This window comes from Gossypium hirsutum, chromosome A07 (assembly GCF_007990345.1).
Source record: "Gossypium hirsutum isolate 1008001.06 chromosome A07, Gossypium_hirsutum_v2.1, whole genome shotgun sequence".
NCBI lineage: Eukaryota > Viridiplantae > Streptophyta > Magnoliopsida > Malvales > Malvaceae > Gossypium > Gossypium hirsutum.
The window spans coordinates 6,813,480-6,833,783 of record NC_053430.1 but is presented as its reverse complement, the minus strand read 5'-3'; the positions used below and the strand labels follow the sequence as shown (position 1 = coordinate 6,833,783).

Genomic DNA, 20,304 nt, shown 5'->3' with positions numbered 1-20,304 from the left:
ACTCCAACTATCACACCCCATCCAAGATGACCTAGGGCACGTCACAGTGTCGCTCTACCTAGGCCTATAAAGCCAACCTACTACGTCACTTGCCTTTGATCCACCAATAATGGCTTGACATATGGCACATTGGGGGCAAGAGATTAATAGTATATAAGGCTCAATGAACGTGGGCAAATGGCATCTCTCTCTCTATATATATATACATATACATAATTTTTTGGACAAATTACATCTAAAGTTACTAAACTAATTATGTTTACGTTTTGGTCACTCAACTTAAAAAAGTTACAAAATGGTCACTAAATCATTTGAAAGTTTTCATTTAAGTCATAGTATTGTTAAGATCATTATTGTATGGCATTATCTCTTTGTACTATCTGCATCAATCGAAAGCTCTCGTTCCCTTTCTCTTTTATAGTTTAATTTTTTCTCTCCATAAAAGAGCTTTAAACGTCACGAATTTACAAGCCAACATCCAAACAACTTTTTTTTTCTAATCTCTGACGTTCATCGTCAAATTGACTTGGATCTAAGGTATGTTCTACTTATTGATGGGTATTGATCCACCAAAGCGATCGTCGAATCACCTCTTAGAACTCGCTAGTCAGACTTAAAAAAAACTTAACAACTTAGTGTTGGAAAAATATAGACATCACATATATAATAAGAATAATTACATGCTAATATTTACTATCATAAATGTTAGCCTAAATCAAAAGTGATTTAATTTGGTTAAGATTTATTTAGCTTCAATTATTAAATAAAGTAAGGGCCAAATATATGTTGATACTCTTGTAACTAATTTCTAATTGATGATGAGCTAATTATAAATTAAGATCAATGTGCAAAAGTTATATATAAGGATTATGATTCTCAAATCACACATATGTAACTTTTTTGACATCTTATATTTAAAAAAAAAATAGATCCACATTCTCTAAAATACTTGTGCCTTAATTTGGAAGATCAAAACCAAAAGATTTGAAGTTTTCAAGATATTAATGGATTTATCTACGTTTCTGCATCTAGTTTTGTTCTTAATGATCTAACATGACAGATATTGGTTTACGGTTCCAAATTTTATATTAGATTTTTATGGTTATGACACGTAACTTAAATAAAATTTTTTGACTAGTTTAGTAGCTTAAATATAAACTTTCGAATAGTTCAATAACTACTTTGTAACATTTTAAAATTAAGTGACCAAAATATAACTTACTACTAATTTAATGACTTTGGGTGTAGTTTATATTATACTTTTTTTTAAAGAAAAAAACATATTTACTTAATTGGGATAAAAGAAAAACTTAAGTTTCATATTGAATATTGAAACTAAAATCAAATACTTGTACAAGACAAAGAAAAACTTATGTATCAAATTGTAAAGAGCCAAGAACCAAATTAGAAAAAATGTATCAAACTGAACATTAAAACCAAACTTTATACACCAAATTGTTTATTAACCCTTTCGATTATAGGCTTTGACTCAAAACAAAACAACGATAACGACAAGTTTTATAATAAAAAAGAAAAGGGAATCTCTTCAAATCTAGCAGCTGTTTCTTCAACCCTTTAATTCTTTGTACTTCATCACTCACACTCCATTTTCACCAAATCCAATCCCAATTTCAATTTCGATTGAAACCCAGATTTTTAATACCCCATATTTATTCATGGGCGGTAAGTTTAACTCCTTTTTCTCGTTTCTCAATTTCTTAGCTTTTTATTTTTTTTACCCATTACTATCGTTAATATTTATGTGTGTTGATTATAGAGTTTAAGGTAACTAAATCCCCATTGTTCTGGAAATTGTTAAATCAGGTAATTTTCCTTCTTCTTCAAGTTTATGGCTGGCTGCTAATCCGAGTAAGAGATGGGGCGAGCTTTTCTTTCTTTGTTACACTCCATTTTGGCTCACTCTCTGTTTGGGCATCGTTGTTCCTTTCAAACTTTACGAGGTTTGTAATTATTACTCTTTGTTTGATTTGCTTTTCTTCGAGTTTATTGTTAGTCGATATTTTCTATGACAATGATGGATTATTTTATCTGAAATGTCATTTTTTATACTAATGAATCTTAGGATTTTTCATGCCAAATAATTTTGCCTTCATGTTACAACCAAATGAATTGATTACTGTACTCGAACTCGGTCTGTATCGGATATAGTTAGCTTTTTCTAAAAATTTTCATGTATTTGGAGCATCCTGGAGGTCATATCTCAGGCATAAAATGGCGGATTTTGGCATTAAGTTGGGAGGCTAACTTATTTTTTTTATTTAAATTTTAAGGGTTTGAATGAGAATTTTAAAAAATCCGGGTAAGTCTAATTAAAACTTTCGAAATTTGTGGACGTTTAATGAAAACTTATAAATGTTTTTGAAGAGTTGAATTGAAAATTTTAAAATTTTTCCATGGTTTAACGATAATTTTCAAAAATTTTGGGAGCGCCTAATTAAAATTTTCAAAAAAAAGGTACAATTAAAATTTTCAAAAACTTGGGGGCAAGGCTCCCTAGGACTCAATGACCGTCCACCTCTGGTTTCAGACACTCGTACCTTAACAAAAATGAAGAGTTCAAGTAACATAGTGGTTCCTTTCAAACTTGTGCAATTATTACTCTTTCTTTGATTTGAGTTTATAGTTAGTCGATCTTTTCTATGACAATGATGGCTGGTTTTGATCCGAAATGTCATTTATTTACTAATGAATCTGAGGGATTTTTCATGCCAAATAGCTTTGCCTTCATGTTACAATCAAATGAAGTGATTATTGCACTCGAACTTGGGTCTGTATCTGACACGGATATGGTTAGCTTTTCCTAAAAAAAAATTTCATGCGGTCATATTTCATTTCCCCGTATTCGTGTGTCTGATACGAATGACAGCAGTGGTGGATCGTGGTATTAAGTTTTATGGGGGCCCAACTAAAATTTATAAAAAAATTGAGGGTTTTAGTGAGAATTTTCTAAAATTCTGGTAGGCCTAATTAAAACTTTCAAAAGTTTTGGATGTTTGATGAAAATTTCCAAAAAAAAGTTGAAGAGTTGAATTAAGGGGTTTAATGAGAGTTATCAAGAATTTTAGGAGGGCCTAATTAAAATTTTCAAAAAAATTGAGGGTATAATTAAAATTTTCAAAAACTTAGGGGGCAAGGCCCTAGGCCTCAATGACCGTTCACCTCTGGTGACAGACACAAGTTCCTTAACAAAAATGAAGAAAATGAAGAGTCCAAGCAACATAGTTTAGGGAACAATTTGATTGAAAGGAGAGTATGAGTAAATGGAGAAATGCTAGTTGGTTATAGTGTAATTGCTGAATTGGATGATTTTACTGTTGACTTACAGTGGCAGTCATGAACATTCTTCACTTTTGTTTATACTTTTTCTTTTATCGAAGTTAAAATTATTTGTGTATAAATGGCTGTTCTTGAAAGCTCTAATTGATTTTTTTTTTCTCCTTTTTTCTCCATGTTAAAAACTATAAATATGGCTGTTTACAGAACTTTACAGAATTGGAATATTTGCTCCTAGGCTTGGTGTCTGCAATTCCTTCATTTTTGATACCAATGCTAGTTGTTGGGAAGGTAAGCTCTCGAGTCATGCAACCTCTCTCTCTCTCTCTCTCTATATATATATATTTGGTAAAAGTATCATGGAGGCCCATTTAGTAGGAGTTTTGCTCCTTTTACTAAAAAGTGAGCAAATTAGTCCATGTATGTTAGACCAAAAAGCAAATTGGTCATTTCTGTTAAAAGTTTCATCCATTTCTACTATTAAAAATTAGAATGGCTGAAAGAATAACTAGGCAGTTACACGTGACGTGCCATGTGTATCTTATTCTAACCTACATGGACTAGTTTTTAAAAGTAGAAATGGATGGGATTTTTAACACAAGAACCAATTTGCTCTTTGATCTAATGTACAGGGACTAATTTACCCTTTTTTTTTTAGTAAAGGGGGCAAAATCCAATCTGACTCATTGTACAAGAGCCTCCAAGATACTTTTACTTATATATATGTTTCAGTTTGACTTTTTGAAGTCTTTGTCATTGATGTCTGTATAAAAATAAGCTTGTCCATGATGGATGAACTTCCTTTGATGTTGTCTAAGTAAATCATAGCCTAAGCAGATGAACTATCCGTGTTATTTTTGCTTAAATATGGTCAATATGTCCAATTGTTGGCTCTATATGATGTGGTATAGTGACAAATGAATCGTGTAAGTACTAAAAATTTGCCTCGTCTTTGAAAGTCTTGTAAATTTATCCACCAAGTTCAGGTTTCTTCCTTATAGAATGTTGATCTGACACGGAGGGAGTGAATACGACATAGAATCGTGAAGTAGTCCGTTTCATGATGAGGTTCATTGCTTTGATAACTGGCTTGTTTTAAAAGTAAATTGCTTGCCTCTAGGCGTAAATGGATTTCAAGATCCTCATTAGCAGGGTAAGCTTGTCTTGGGTGTTTATAGGGATCTCATGGTTCCATTTCTTGCTGCTTATTTAAGGTGTCTAGCCCTCAAATAAACATGTAAGGATTGTTCTCTCATTTTCTGTGAGAATTTATCTCTTCTGCGCACTTACTCATTAGTGTTGAAGTATAAGAAGCTATCTTAAACTTTGTAACTCTTTAATTGCCCGAATGCAAATTGGAGGGAGCTTCCCCCATCACCCTGTTTTCTTCTAACACACTAAAAATGTTTTTATTTCCTTTTTCAGGCTGACAGCAGCTTGCATTGGAAGGACCGTTATTGGGTTAAGGCAAGTGTTTTACTAGATAATCGTTTCATTACATATTATATGTTTGTAAAACGAATTGTTGATGCGTGGATTATATGTTTAACTGGATCAGATCTTTGCTAATGTGTAGTGTATTGTCGTTAGTTGGTGATGTATTCTAACTTTCAAGGACTACCGAGATACCAAACAATTTGCTCTATATTTTGCATTTAGCCTTTGCTACCTCATATTTCACTTCATTTACTTCTTTGAATGATCACTAGGACAGTTTGCATCATTGTTTAGAACAAGTTTATAGTTTCATGATTACGTGTAGAATACTTTTGTCATGTTCGTCAAATTTCCGTTTTAATTTCCATGCATATTTGTTTCACTAACTTTTAATGATCTCAAGCACGGCCAATTAGTAGAATCTCCTGTGATTTGAGGTTATCTATAGCCTTAACTGTAATTGTTGTCATTGTTGCAGGCCAGTGTCTGGATTGTAATATTTAGTTACGTCGGGAATTATTTTTGGACCCATTATTTCTTCACGGTTTTAGGAGCTTCTTATACCTTCCCATCTTGGAAAATGAACGATGTAAGCTGCAGATAGTAATAATTTATTTCGATTTGCAGTTTACTGATTTTGGTGGTGCAAGTCTACTCGATTAATCCGTTTCTCTTTGCAGGTACCACACACGACTTTCCTTCTCACTCATGTTGTCTTCCTGTTTTACCATGTTACATCAAACATGACACTTCGCAGATTAAGGCACTCTATTGCTAGCTTGCCCGAGAATATTCAGTTGGCTACTGAGGTGGCATGGATTTTGGCCCTTTCTTATTTCATAGCATATCTCGAGACTTTAGCTATTTCTAACGTACGTGGTAATGTGGTTTCTTTCTTTTGGTAAATAGAACTTGAAGCTAACTATATGAGCATTCTGTCAATGTTACCAAGTCTACTGCAAGTCGTATTACTGTCATCATGTTTTCTTTAAGAAACCATTCCATGCAACATGAAAACTTTGGATTTCCATTATTTCTTGTGAATTCTGACATTCTAACGACCCTGCTAAATGGATCTGCATAACGTTTGAAGTGAAACTTTGCTTATGATGATACTTTAATTTGAACGTGTGCAGTTCCCGTACTATGATTTTGTGGATCGTGCGTCTATGTATAAAGTGGGATCTTTATTTTATGCTATATACTTCATCGTGAGCTTCCCGATGTTTCTCAGGTAAGAAACTAAGCCAGCTTTATGTTTATTTGCTTAGAAGAAAGTGTGGAACCATATTCATTGCTTATAAAACGCTTTTGTTTTAGCCTAAGTTGCCCTAACTCTTATTATTTCTTAAAATACCCTTGTCTAACACGTGGATATAGAGATATGGCCTCCAAAAATGTTCCAAATACATGGAAAATCTTGGAAAATCTGACTATACCCGTATATGACTTTCAGACTCGAGTCCAAGTAACATAAGTTTTAACAGTTCCTTTGAGAAATACGGATTGGAATAAAGTACGTCTGCATAGTGGTAAAGGCTTGTTTGCAACCAATATTAGACGGGTAAACTACAATAGAGGCCACCCAACTTTGTTTATTTTTTCTTTTTTGGTCACCCAAATATGAAAAGTTACAAAATAGTCACCCAACTATTCAATTTTATCTTTTTTGGTCACCAGTTGGCTAATGAAAAAATTGAAACTCCCACAAATCCAAGATAGTTGGGTGACAGAAACAGACAAAATTGAATAGTTGAGTGACCATTTTGTAACTTTTCATAGTTTGAGTGACCGAAAAAGAAATTTACTAATAATTAGGTGACTATTTTGTAACTTTTCATAGTTGGATGACGAAAAAAGAAAAAAACCATAGTTGGGTGACTAGTTTATCCTAGAAGTAATAATGTACCTTTAGGCCGTGCTATAACTTTTCTGCTTATTTATGTCTGCTAGAAAGTTGGTTGTCTTTTATATACATATAGTGTAGTGTTTGTTTCATTTGGGTAATATATTCTAACCTCATTTCACAGGATTGACGAGAAACCCGGTGATCTATGGGACTTACCTCGGGTGGCAGTTGATTCTCTAGGGGCTGCAATGTTAGTCACGATAATACTTGATTTGTGGCGCATCTTCCTTGGACCTATCGTTCCACTAGCCGATGCAAAACAGTGCACTCATCCGGGTCTGCCATGGTTTGCAGGAAGTGCAAATGTAGCTTCACAAAACCAATGTGCGTAATAAGATAACTTGGAATAACTCCTCATCCGAGTAGGGGACAGTGCTCCGGTCCTGGATTTCGTGATTAATGTTGTAATTGTAGCTCAACCTTGTAACCCAAGTTATCGTTGTGGTTTTCCCCGGTGCTCAACAAAAAGTTTCCGGTGACTGGTTGATGCATATTTGGCAATCGCTCGGTTTGGGTTTAGTTTATGAAGCTATCGTGATTTTGTGTTGCTGTTCCGATAGAACTCTTTTAGTCTTTTTAGTTCTTTGAAAACAATGTTAGGTCGTTGTAATGGAAGTTCTGCAAACTTATAAAAGAACTGTTCATCCAAAATCCGACATGGGTTATTAAGATTTTTATTTTTGAAATTAAAGAAAATAAGGGACAAATCTCAAAATTATGTATGAATTTTGATTCAACGTGTAATTTAGTACATGAATTTTAATTGGGTACAATTATACAAATAAAATTTTGATTGTGATTTAAATGTATATACGAAATTTTAATATTGATTTAATTATACACATTCGAATAAATAAATATATCAATTTATTTTTATAATTTGATAATTATAATTATTTGTTTATGCAATATTTAAATATAAAATGATGTTATATTAAAAATTGTGCTAATAATATGTGAGAATTAGACTAAATTAAAATTTTATATATAAAATTATACAAATATCAAAGTTTATGTATAGAATTGCACATTAAACCAAAGTTCAAGTATGATTTTGAGATTTATCTAAAAATAATAATTAATTATTAGAGAATTTTATTGAAATATTGTATCTTTTTCTTTTTTTTTTAAAGAATATTTACCATTCAGCATTATTTATCGACATGTGTTTTCCTTTTCTTTTTTAGCTTTATTTACCCCACTTGATTCAAACAAAGTTGAGATTGAGTGATATGCCAAAGTTTACATGCTCCACATGATTGAATGAACAACAACGATTTCCCCAAAGGTCAGTGTTTCTAGTATTCCTCTACAATGTGCTTTGCAAAACGACTCAGATTGAGATATGAAATAAATGGTTATTATGATTTGCAAACTCGGGATGGTTGTAATTGTCGTGGTTAGCACACATCCCATCTAAATAATTCGCTTTCCATTTTTACAATAAGGTAAAAATTTAATGATAAATTATATCGTGAAATTACAAATATTTTATAATAATATTTACATCTAATACTTGAATAGATTTAATAATGTTTTGGACATACCAATTATGAGAACAACCTTATTTTGATTTGATCCCAAATCAATCAATATACATTTGCGGGAGCAAATTGCTAATATATTTATATTTAATTTATATAATTATTATCATTAAAATAAATGTATATGTATTTATGTCGGTTGAGTCTTAACTTTATTGATATTAGTATTATTGTCGATGCAAAGAATGTGGGTTCGAGTATGCTGTAATATATCATTCTCTTATTTATGAGTTGGAGAGGAACTATAAATAATTCAGTGGACTTAGTAAACTTCGAAGTACTTCATAAGATTAGTAACAACTGCTATTGGCCAATTTTTCATCAAGAGTGGATTAAACATTGACATAAGACAACTTCCTAAGTTTAAGAACAAAAGAAGGTCGAGGCAAAAAAAAATATCATTATTTCATTAAATATTTAAAAAGAAACATATTTAAAAATTTTAACACAAAATATTCATGAAAAAAAACTCAACAATATAAAAAAAAAGAAACTCAATTAGTAAGGGTGTGTTCTCCATTGCTTTTGGAATAAATTTTTTCTAAAAAAAGTGATTTTATCTTAAAAGCAATGAAGAACACATATCATTGGGGCAACTTTTTTAACTTTTGGGATGAGTTTTTTTATAGATAAAAAAGCCGTAAATTTTAGCTTTTTCAGCCAAAAAGCACTTTTGGCTGTTATTTTACCTTTTTAACTTTATTTTTTGACTTAAAATTTGTTTGATGCTATTATTTTGTGCTCTCTTTCTTGGTTATTTAATATGAGTTTTACAAATGTGTTAAAAGCATTAATTAAAAATAAAAAATATTTTTTAAAATAATACAATTGTGTCAATATCTAATTACAAATATTTAATTATTATATTTAAATATTTAAATATAATTTATATATCCTAATTAAATTTAATAAATAATTAATATTAATTACTTAGAAATATTTAAAATTAATATTATATATTAAAATATTAACAATAAGTTATAATAAATTATTTTTTTATATTTTTGCTAAAATATCATAATATTAACTAATTTGAACATTATTTAAATACATATTTGTTACTTTATAATATCATGTCTAAAATGGACATTTATTTCTCAAAAGCACTTTTTGACAACAATATCAAACACTTAAATTTTTCCAAAGCACTTCTCAAAATCACTTCTCAACAACACTCTTCAAAAGCACTTTTCAAAAGTATTGCCAAACTAGCCCTAAATGTCTTTGCAACTAAAATTAAGAAAATTGTGAAGCTGAGAAAATAGTTTGGAATTCAGACTTTTAAGTAATAAAATTCAAAACTAAAATTTTCATTTTTCTTATTTCATGTCTAAGCAATTACTAAAAGGAGAAGGGCTAAGTGTATTAGGCATTCTTTACACAAATTAGTTTGGAATTGTATTTTAGATTGAAAATTCAATTTGAAATGTACTTAAGTTTAAGTACTAATATAAAGTTTTCTTTATAGTTTGGGACATCTTGTGAAATTAATCTAAGAAAGAATAAAAAAATCTTTCAACACGTGTGGACAAACACATGTGGTCGAAATTTGTCTCTTTATTAAAAAATAAAAACTAAACCCTAAATTTATTTGTAAGTTTACATATTTGACGTTCAAATTTAAAAAGTTATAAAATGCTCATCAAATTATTCGAAAGTTTTCATCTAAGTTATTGGGCGATTAAAATTGTCATTGTAGTCTATATGTCATTCTCTGTTCGTATAACTTGCATCAATCTAAAGCTTTTCTTCCATTTCTCTTTTATAGTTCAATTTCCTTTTTTGTCATTGTTAAACCCTTACTTTTTGAATGTACTCCAACCTAAGGATCTACTCCTTGTGGCCAACCTTTCAGTACAACTCTATGGAAAAACCTTTCAAGAGAACTCTTAGACTCTAAGTTGCACAATGGTTGACCTAAGTGTCATTTATGACACCAATTGTGATGTTCGATTCGAAATAATTGACAACATGTCCAATCTCCTCCCTAATCACTTTACTTAAATCTATCATGGCAGCATGATGACACGTGACATCTCAGGATACTAACTTAAAATATATATTAATCACTGTTCCTACATAGTCAAGGATTCCTCTCTCTCCAAAAGCTTTTTGCTAGGTGAACCTCTAACCTCTACCGTAGGTTTCGTCTTGTTTGATTACATTAGTAATAGTTATGAAATAATTTTGAACATTATAAATCTGCGACAAAAAATCTAAATTTTCTTCTTCGATCTTTGTTGCTAACCATTAGATCAACTTGGATCTAAGATATATTCTTCTACTAGTCCATGGGTATTGATCCACCATATTGATTATCAAATCGTTACTTAAGCTTGTTAGTCAAACTTCAAGTGAAAACTTTCAAATAATCCAGTGACTATTTTATAACTTTTTGAAGTTCAATAATCAAAACATAAACTTAGTAATAACTAGTGACATCATTTAAAAAAAAAGGTAAACTACACCCATTGTGACTCTAAAATAAGGTTTGTTCTATTTTGGTGTGTTTAATTTTTTTCTCAATTTAGTCGCTCTAATTAAAATAATTGTTCGAATTAGTCATTGTTGTTAAAAATTTCATTAATTCACTAATAGATTGCTAATATGACACATTAGCCTATTGAATAATTGACACGTGACAATTGTTTTTATCTTTGACTAAAGTTAGGGACTTATTTATAATCTATTGTCACTTCTTTTTCTTTTGTTTTTTTTTTCCCAAAAGAAACTAGTGTATGGATAGTATTGGTCCTGATACTAACTATTAAGTGATCTCTTTGAAGTATGAGCAATCAAATTAGAATTAGCAAGTAATTAACAGCATCCAATGAATCTGCTTAAATATTACAAGCCTGAATTGATTGATCCCAAGCAACTTACAAGGAATTTACTCTACCAACATCATTACTTCAAATCCAAGAAACATAAAGAATCAGGTTTGGCTGCAAAGCAACTGATTGCATTTATAACAAGGGTAAAGATTTATAAGTTGATAGCAATACCTGTAGATAAATGTCTATGGCTTGAGAAAGCTCATCATGGGATTCTCTTGCAGAATCTGGCAGCAGGAGGACTAATGCTGCAAACTTGGAAGTGGTCAGGTAGGAATCAGCTGAGACTTCCACAAGGTACGAGTCAAGTAAGCTAGCAACTTTTCGAAATCCAGCCGGGGATGAGAAACAACTCAGTTCATTCTGAAATGCAGTTACCAGCCTCAGAACCAGGTTCACATCATACATGTAATGTTTCTTTCGTGGTTGGGGGCTTGATCCAGTTGTGAACCAATAAGATTTTCCAAAATGGATTTGCAATGCGTGCTAATCTTTTCCAAGCTCGAAGCCACTCGAAGCATATAGAATAAGTGCTTGCAAGAAAGGGAGTTCCTATCAAGCAATGATCATGACCTCCATGATTCTGCACTTCTCAGTTGGGGTGGCAGTAACAAATCTTGATCTTCGATAACAGAAGAGGAACTTGGTTATTGTAACATGATCAAAATGTTGGCATATCATCAATTTGATTACCTTATCAATCAAATCAATATTCAAAAACAGAAGAAAAAGATTTTTTTTTCCTTAGCTTCCTTTTGAAATAAAAAATTCATATGGAAAAAAAAGAAAAAGAAAAAGAAGCAGGTGCAGACGACAGAGAGAAGTAAAGGAAAAAAAATGTACTAATTAGAAGGGCCTAACTTTAGTCAAAAGTAAAAAATTACCACGTGACAATCACTTAATTGACTAATCTGACCAAAATAGAATAAATCTTATTTTAGAGTGACCATGGGTGTAGTTTAACCAATGAAAAAAGATAAGCAGAGAGATATTTGATAGTATCTTTCTTATCCCTTACAAAAATCTACTGAGTTTCAGTCACTCAAACTCAGTTCACTCAATATCCAGCTACTGAATCATCTCTCCCTTTAAACCCTTTCTTCATAAAAATGCAAAAAACTTTAGGGTTTTAGTTCTCCATTGTTTTCGTAACCTAAGATAAACCAGATTCGATTTGGGTTTTAGGGAGGTTTATCACTTACTTTCACGCCACTCAACCCCCACCCCCCCAAACGAAAATGGCTGCTTCCACTGCTCTCTCTCTTTGTCCGTACATACTCTCTCGCCGGCCAACCCCAAGAAAGCGTCGCTTTTCTTGCTCCGTCGGCTCCACTACTCCTATAGGTACCCTTTCTGTTTTTGTATTTACTTGGCCTCGATGCATTACATCTATATAGTCTTTTATATTGTTTTAGAATTCTGTTTGATTGCGGAGAAAGTGAAGTATAAACGAGATTATGAAGCTTTTCTGTTTTTTGTTTGTTTTAAGCTGAAGGGGGGGTGTTTAGACTGGTTTTTGCTGATGTTTTAAGTTATGAAATAAGGAGAAATGGAGGGATTTGAAGTTGATTGGATAATTCTTTGTATAGGTATAGAAACGAAGGATAGAGAAATAACTACGGGCTCTTCCATTGGATAAGTGGTTTATTGAGATTGTTACCTTGTCCCATGCTTTTAATGCTATCACTAAGTGATATAATGATGGTTGTTTAACTGGTTTTCTTGTGTTAGGTACACGAAGAACTAATGTTCCGCGTAGAAGTTCAGGAAGATTGGATGGGGCTAGAAAAAGTATGGAAGACTCTGTCCAACGCAAGATGGAGCAGTTCTATGAAGGGACTGCTGGTCCACCTCTTCGGGTTCTTCCAATTGGTGGTTTGGGTGAAATTGGAATGAATTGCATGCTTGTTGGGAATTATGATCGCTATATTCTAATTGATGCTGGTGTGATGTTTCCAGAGTAAGTCTTGAAGATTTTCGCCTAATTAGTATTACATTAAATTTATGCTTATACTAGAGAAAATTAGCTCCTGTATTCTAAGTTCTTTTGATTCTTGAAAAATTTTCCAAATATCAGGGGAGTCTAATTTTGACTAAGGGGGTTGATCTTTCAGTTGTGCAAATATACATCAAATGTGCTGGTTCAGATATGGCTACTTTTAGTTTCTGTTCTTCTCTTTGAGTATATTAACACTGCAATGTATTTTATTGTCATTTAAGCTATGATGAGCTTGGAGTCCAAAAGATTATACCTGATACAACATTTATTAAGAAATGGAGCCACAAAATTGAAGCAGTAGTGATAACACATGGCCATGAAGATCACATTGGTGCGTTGCCTTGGGTAAATACTTCTCTGTCAAGCTTGTTACGCCTTTTGTGCTTTCCTTTTCAGCACCTGTTAAATAGTTGCTAATACGGTACCTAGACTCCTTATGCCTTTTCTTTATAGTGAAGTAGGATGCATGATATGCTGGAGAAACCTATATTGGTGCCTCAAGCTGCCTATGCTCTAGGGATGCTATGTTTAGTTGGTGGAGCTTGGTTTGTTGATGCAGGAGTTGCTTCTAGAGCTACACCATTTGCTACTTTATAGTGTTGCCAAGGAAGCTTAGTATTTGTGCACAGCGTAATAGTGATCTTTGTGGCTGAGTGTATCTCTTATTGCCTTCATCTTAGTTCTTACCACGAGAATCATTATTTCTCTGTAAGAATTTGGTGTGTTCGTGTTTGATTGTTTTATCTAGAGCAAAAGAAGCTGTTGCTCAAGAAATGATACTGTTTGATCACATTCTTATTCTGGAATTTCTTTGCCACTGAGCAAGTGTAAATTGTTCTCAGAATTTTATTATTACAGTTGATGATACTACAGTATAGATGGTGTTCATGTTGCATTTTCTTTTTCTTTAACATTATTTTATTAGTTTCCTTGTCTATGTGAGCAGGTTATCCCAGCATTGGATCCTCACACTCCAATATATGCTTCATCCTTTACCATGGAGGTACTTTCTATGGTCAGAAAAAATTTGTGGAATACAAATGCACTAGGCTTATGATACGTGCCACATGCTACTCTTTGAAAACTTACTATAATAATGAAGACTGTTACAGATTATGAAAATTACTCCTTAGAAGTCTTATGCCTTTCAATAATTATGAACATTTGTCTTGGTAGCTCTTGGAAGTTGTTTTCCTTGTCATAATAAGAATTGTCCTACTATTTTTGAGGTGTTTTTGACCTCTTTACTGTCCATATTATTGACTGTGAAAACTTGACAATTTTCTATTTCATCTTATCATCTCTTGCTGAAAACGGACTAGTGAAACACTTGCATTCTTGTCAACAGCTGATCAAAAAGCGTCTGAAGGAGAATGGGATTTTTGTTCCATCTAGGCTTAAGGTATTTAAAATGAGGAAGAGATTTGCGGCCGGGCCATTTGAAATAGAGCCTCTCAGGGTGACACATTCTATTCCCGACTGTTGTGGATTAGTTCTTCGCTGTGCTGATGGTACAATTCTTCACACTGGGGACTGGAAGGTGGTTCTTTTTTTCCTCTGTACATGTTCTTTCCTTGTTACTGTAACCTTCAGTAACTCTAGCTGTTATAACTTATATGACAGATTGATGAGTCACCATTGGATGGGAATATTTTCGACCGGCAGTTTCTAGAGGATCTGTCTAAGGAAGGAGTAACACTGGTAACATTCCTGAATATATTGTTTATTCTGTGAATGATTTCATGGAGCAGATTGCAAGGGTTACTATTTGGGAATGGAAGTGAGGGTGTGTGAAATGTTCACGAGGGACATAGAAGTGAACTATAATTATTTCAATTATCTGATTCATGATTGAGGCATGTCTGCTCAAACTTTTATGATCAGCTGAGATGATTGTCTTGAAATTGTAGGATAGCACTTGATTTTTGGCACTTTATTTCAATAATGGAAGCTAACACTTGACACCTTATCTTTCTTATGTCTATTCTTTGGCTTCCTAGGCTTTTTTACTCATCTCTTTTGTATAAATTAATCCATAACATAAATAAGTGATTGTCAAGATTTGTCTTGTTCCTTGTATTCTGTAATTCTTATGTTCTGAATTGAGCTTGTAATTCTTTTGGAACTGTTGCGATGAATGTCTAATTCAGTTAATGCATGTCATTTACAGATGATGAGTGACTCTACTAACGTATTGTCACCCGGAAGGACAACTAGTGAGCGTGTAGTAGCAGATGCATTGTTGAGGCATATATCAAATGCTAAAGGAAGGATTATTACTACCCAGTTTGCGTCAAACATACACCGACTTGGAAGTGTAAAAGCTGCTGCAGATTTAACTGGTAGAAAGCTGGTATGTATCGTTTCACTGCACTGGTATCTTGTGAACCTAGTTGTCTGAACATGGATGTCAACTTGGACAATAGATTATAAATTTTGACAGCTTAGACATGTTGGTCCTTCGACTAGGTATTTGTTGGCATGTCATTAAGGACTTACCTAGATGCAGCTTGGAAGGATGGAAAAGCACCAATTGATCCATCAACTCTGGTATTCACTCGTTTGAAACTTCTCTTGTTTCTTTTCTATGTGGTTGTCTCTTTGTGGTAGAGCTAATGGTTTACTCTTCTTTGAAGTTTTAAGTTTGTTGTTATCACAGCAAGCTACTCAGTGAGAAATTGTGCTTTTGTTCTTGTTTAGCCTTTTTTTGACCATTTCTTTGTAGAGTGTAACCTTGAAACAGAAACTATGCCATAATACATCTTTTTTGTGTATTCAGCCATGTTTGTGCTATTTCTTCTTTTACCCTGATTGAATTGGATTTCTGCCTACATTATGTTTTCATTTGTCATCCTCCCTATAAGCTATCTTGAAAAACTATTGTTTATCTTGAATCATTTCTTCTCTGTTCTTTCCATATGATTTAGGTGAAAGCAGAAGATATTGATGCCTATGCTCCAAAGGATTTGATAATTGTCACAACTGGATCCCAAGTGAGTTGATTTCTTTAACACCAAAGACAATTCTTTCAGCTGACCATTAAGCTGACTTGTGACTGCACTTTACTATGTCAGGCAGAGCCACGGGCAGCCTTGAATCTTGCATCCTATGGAAGTAGTCATTCTTTCAAACTGAACAAGGAAGATGTGATTCTCTATTCAGCTAAGGTAATGATAGTGTATGATATGTATTTTGTGTCTAACCGTGAATGTTTGCTAATTGAAAATAAAAAGCAGCAAACAATCTTTATTACCCTCTATTGGTCTACCATGACCTGCCCATCTTGTATTAAGGGATAGGTTTGCTATTTGATTATCATTTATGGTAGAGAGTGTTTTATCTTTACCCAAAAGTTATTGAACTGTTAGGATGTCGATTTTGTACTTAAATATCAGGTAATCCCTGGTAATGAATCTCGGGTAATGAAGATGCTAAACCGTATATCAGAGATTGGATCAACTATAGTGATGGGTAGGAATGAGGGGCTACACACTTCTGGTCATGGCTATCGTGGAGAGTTGGTAAGAACTTCAGCATTGTTTATTTCATTCTAAAAATTTCTTGGTTGCTATCTTGTTTCTTGTGAATAAGAACACAAAAGGATAAGGAAACAGTTCAACTGTTAAAATTCAGGATAGCATATTATGCATTGTTGAGACCTTCATGGTGCTTACATTTATGGGGCCTCTTGTGGAATGTAACATGACCTTATATTTGTTGGGGAAGGGGGGGGGGAGCTTGTTTGTAAATATGAAATTATTTTCTAACTTCAGTAAGAGCAATAAAGGGGGTCCATTAAGAATTTGTTTCTGATTTAAAAAATGAAAAACCAGTACATGATTGGATGACCTATGGATGTGATTTGAGTTGACATAATCAGATAAGCTGATTTTGATTGTGATATTCTTTTTCTCCATTTGTTCTGACTTGTATGTAATTACTCTATTTCAATGGGGATTTTATTTTGAAGGAGGAAGTACTTAAAATTGTGAAGCCGCAGCATTTTTTACCCATACATGGAGAGCTCGTGTTCTTGAAAGAGCATGAGCTACTTGGGAAATCAACCGGCGTTCGACACACCACTGTAAGTCACTATTTATTTTTATACTATTATCTAGTTAAGGATTATTATAATTCAAATGTTTTCTGGTGAAAATTGTAATAAATTCTTATTGTTTTATCAGGTTATAAAGAATGGAGAGATGCTTGGGGTTTCTCATTTGAGGAATAGAAAAGTTCTGTCTAATGGCTTTAGTTCCCTTGGGAAGGAGAATTTACTGGTTGGCTTTAGTTCTGTCTAATGGCTTTAGTTCCCTTGGGAAGGATATTCATGAATTTAATCTTAAATTGCAGTTAATGTACAGTGATGGTGATAAGGCATTTGGCACATCAACTGAACTTTGTATTGATGAGAGACTAAGAATTGCATCTGATGGCATTATAGTGGTCAGGTAGGTAAATTTTTTATGCTGAAATGAGGTTGATATGTTTTGTATTTGTCTCATGTGTGTTAATATTATCCCTTTTGCAGCATGGAAATTTTACGCCCCCAAAAGATTGATGGCATAATTGAGAATAGCTTAAAAGGGAAGATAAGAATCACCACACGGTGCTTATGGCTAGACAAGGGTAAGCTTTTAGATGCACTCCATAAAGCTGCTCATGCTGCACTGTCGAGCTGTCCTGTGAATTGCCCCCTAGCTCACATGGAAAGAACTGTTTCTGAGGTATTGAGGAAGATGGTAAGGAAGTACAGCGGTAAGAGGCCTGAAGTCATCGCGATTGCATTGGAGAACCCTGCAGGAGTTCTCTCTGATGAGCTAAATGAAAAGCTCTCTGGCAACTCCAATGTTGGTTTTGGGATACCGGCAGTCAGAAAAGTAATGGATGGACATCCAAAAAGGAGAGAACCAAACAAGATAAAAGCAGAAAATGACGGTAATCTGCATATAGAGAATACTTCAGAACAAAATTTGATAGGTTGGTCCATGTCCTCTTGTTTGATTCCCCTTAAATTCTCTCTGTTTCATGCAAGTGTCTATTGCTTGATGTCTGTGCATAGGTACCATATATGTGTGTATTTATTTGGTAATCCGTTGATGTTTATTTTGCTATTAAAGCACCACTGTAATTGATATGGTCTGTTCTCTTCTTAACGATTTCTTCATGCAGTTGGCAATGATGTTGAAACGTTCTTACCTGAGGAAGTGACCACTAGTTCAAGTCCTGACCATGCAGAAAGACATACACACAGTACTGAGGATTCTGATGAATTCTGGAAACCATTCATCAAATCATCTTCACCTATTGACAATTTGGAAAATGATAACAATGGTTTTATCCCAATAGAGGAACATAAGTCGGAACTTAAGAGTGATGATGCTGCAAGCAGTGGAGATGTCTCAGAACTGCCCAGCTCTCAACTGAAGTCGTCAAAGCCTGCCAAACGGAACAAATGGACATCTGAAGAGGTCAAGAAGCTAATTAAAATGCGGGGGGAATTACATAGCCGATTTCATGTTGTGAAAGGGAGAATGGCCCTTTGGGAAGAAATATCTGCTAGCCTGTTGGCTGATGGAATTAGTCGAAGTCCTGTGCAGTGTAAATCCAGATGGGCATCTCTGGTTCAGAAATATGAGGTATGTTCTTTCTCTCCAGTGTTTTTCACCAAACTACAGGTGATATATATCACTATATTTATTCCGGGATAGAATGCTTAAGGATCTGAAATATTTCATCTGGCTTTAGGTTCATAACATTCACTTTGACCCCTCTAGCTTCACCGCCACACTTAAGAACTTAAAACTATTTAAGCCAAGAATGGCAGAATGAGTAAATGATTACATCAAAATGAAATTTGAGATCCGGGTGCTTGGTAGCGATGCTTTAAGTGGATTAAACAATAAGAATTACATCTTGTTACCTACTTAGCTTATACCCTTCATTACTAGTACTAGTTTTAGGGTCTTGTGCTTGACCAAGAATGTTCGTTATGGGGGTGATAACTGTTCGGTCTGGTTTAAATTGGTTTTCGTTTTTCTCATTTTTTTTTCTTTTTGCTCGGCCCTAGTTCTAGATTAGGGCAATAACTTTCAATTTGTTTCCCACTTTACCAAGATTTTCAGAACTGGACCGGTGGTTGAACTGGTCATACCACTGGTTCCTGGTTTGACCGGTTTGCCCAGTTCGGTTGAATAGATAATTAAAAAGATCATTAAAATATTAAAAAATAGATAAAATCCGTTCAATCGTTTTTAGCCTGGTTCAACTAGTTCCCAGTCATACCAGCCTGTCTGGTCTGGTTCTGAAAGCAGTGCCCTTTATTAATGTTGCTTATTGACAACTACTGGCATATATTTAACAGGAAATCAGGAGTGAGAAGAAAAGCCATAAAGATTGGCCCTATTTTGAGGAAATGAATAAAATTTTATCTGATGATTTATGGCAGCAGCTACATAATGATTAAATCATTGGATTTGGAGGAGGTAAACATGGAATTTTACAAATACAGCATAGGCAAATGACAAGGTTCTTATTTCATGGTGGGGTTAGTTATTGTTGTGCCATTTATTTTTATCATTTGCATTGCAATTCAATGGTGAAAGTGGGAATGATGGAAAATTAAGATATGGGGTTTTGATTTTGCAGCTATAGCATGTTCATGTGTTCATGATGGATATGGCAAAATGGGACAAATCAAAGATATCATAGGGGCCACTAATGGCGAAATGATTTTGTAGCATTAGAAACTTATGTAAATTACAAGTTATATGGGCCACTTGGGCTTAAATTCTTTGGAATTTACAGCAATGGGGTTGTTTTCTTTTATATATTTCTTATGCCCCCATCATACATTTGAAGAAATTAATTTTTGTACCTTATGATGATTCTAATTGAATTTGAGTAAAATTACATATCTTTTCCCTGTTTCTTTCGGCTGTCTATGTGTTTTCTATGCATGTTCCAACTTGGAACTAATGTATTTATAATTAGACATAATTAAATAAATTATTTTAAAAATAAAAAATCAATTTCATCGATTCAATTTCATTTTCAAATTGGTTGGTTTACTTCTGCCTGATGCATCTGATTGGAATAAGAAAAAAAAGGAGGCTACTCGTTTTTTAAAAATAATTAAAAGTAAAAATAATTCATTCCTTTTCTTATTGGACTTCCTTTCCTTCCTTCTTCTCTGGAAGGATTTTATATTAAATCTTTAGTTTGAGAATAAAAAATAACAAATAATGATGTGAAAGGTGATAACGAATATAAAATGTAAATATATTA

The 20,304-nt window shown here is 33.4% G+C and overlaps 2 protein-coding genes across 7 annotated transcripts; both read left to right on the top strand.

The window, feature by feature from the left end:
• The first annotated feature begins 1,529 nt into the window (after nucleotides 1-1,529).
• On the top strand, nucleotides 1,530-7,291 carry LOC121232048 (cycloeucalenol cycloisomerase). The gene is made up of 8 exons (XM_041117400.1): nucleotides 1,530-1,683; nucleotides 1,825-1,961; nucleotides 3,502-3,585; nucleotides 4,720-4,761; nucleotides 5,210-5,320; nucleotides 5,412-5,603; nucleotides 5,868-5,965; nucleotides 6,762-7,291. The coding sequence occupies exons 1-8, from the start codon at nucleotides 1,677-1,679 to the stop codon at nucleotides 6,970-6,972; spliced, it is 882 nt and encodes a 293-aa protein (XP_040973334.1). The 5' UTR covers nucleotides 1,530-1,676; the 3' UTR covers nucleotides 6,973-7,291.
• A 4,473-nt stretch (nucleotides 7,292-11,764) lies between these two features.
• LOC107941047 (ribonuclease J) lies at nucleotides 11,765-19,933 on the top strand. Of its 6 annotated transcripts, none has more exons than XR_005930267.1 (18): nucleotides 11,765-12,362; nucleotides 12,750-12,978; nucleotides 13,239-13,362; nucleotides 13,964-14,020; nucleotides 14,366-14,557; nucleotides 14,641-14,718; nucleotides 15,188-15,370; nucleotides 15,487-15,567; nucleotides 15,945-16,010; nucleotides 16,092-16,184; nucleotides 16,413-16,538; nucleotides 16,988-17,101; nucleotides 17,202-17,297; nucleotides 17,371-17,468; nucleotides 17,549-17,997; nucleotides 18,190-18,656; nucleotides 19,382-19,559; nucleotides 19,666-19,933. XR_005930267.1 is itself a non-coding variant. In XM_041117399.1 (18 exons), the coding sequence occupies exons 1-17, from the start codon at nucleotides 12,257-12,259 to the stop codon at nucleotides 19,481-19,483; spliced, it is 2,661 nt and encodes an 886-aa protein (XP_040973333.1). In that variant the 5' UTR covers nucleotides 11,963-12,256; the 3' UTR covers nucleotides 19,484-19,502; nucleotides 19,666-19,933. The 6 variants fall into 6 exon arrangements, 2 of the variants coding, with proteins under 2 accessions (XP_040973333.1, XP_016730048.1); XR_005930266.1 differs by having other exon boundaries at nucleotides 11,963-12,362; nucleotides 19,382-19,545; XR_005930265.1 differs by having other exon boundaries at nucleotides 11,963-12,362; nucleotides 19,382-19,564.
• Nucleotides 19,934-20,304: the final 371 nt, after the last annotated feature.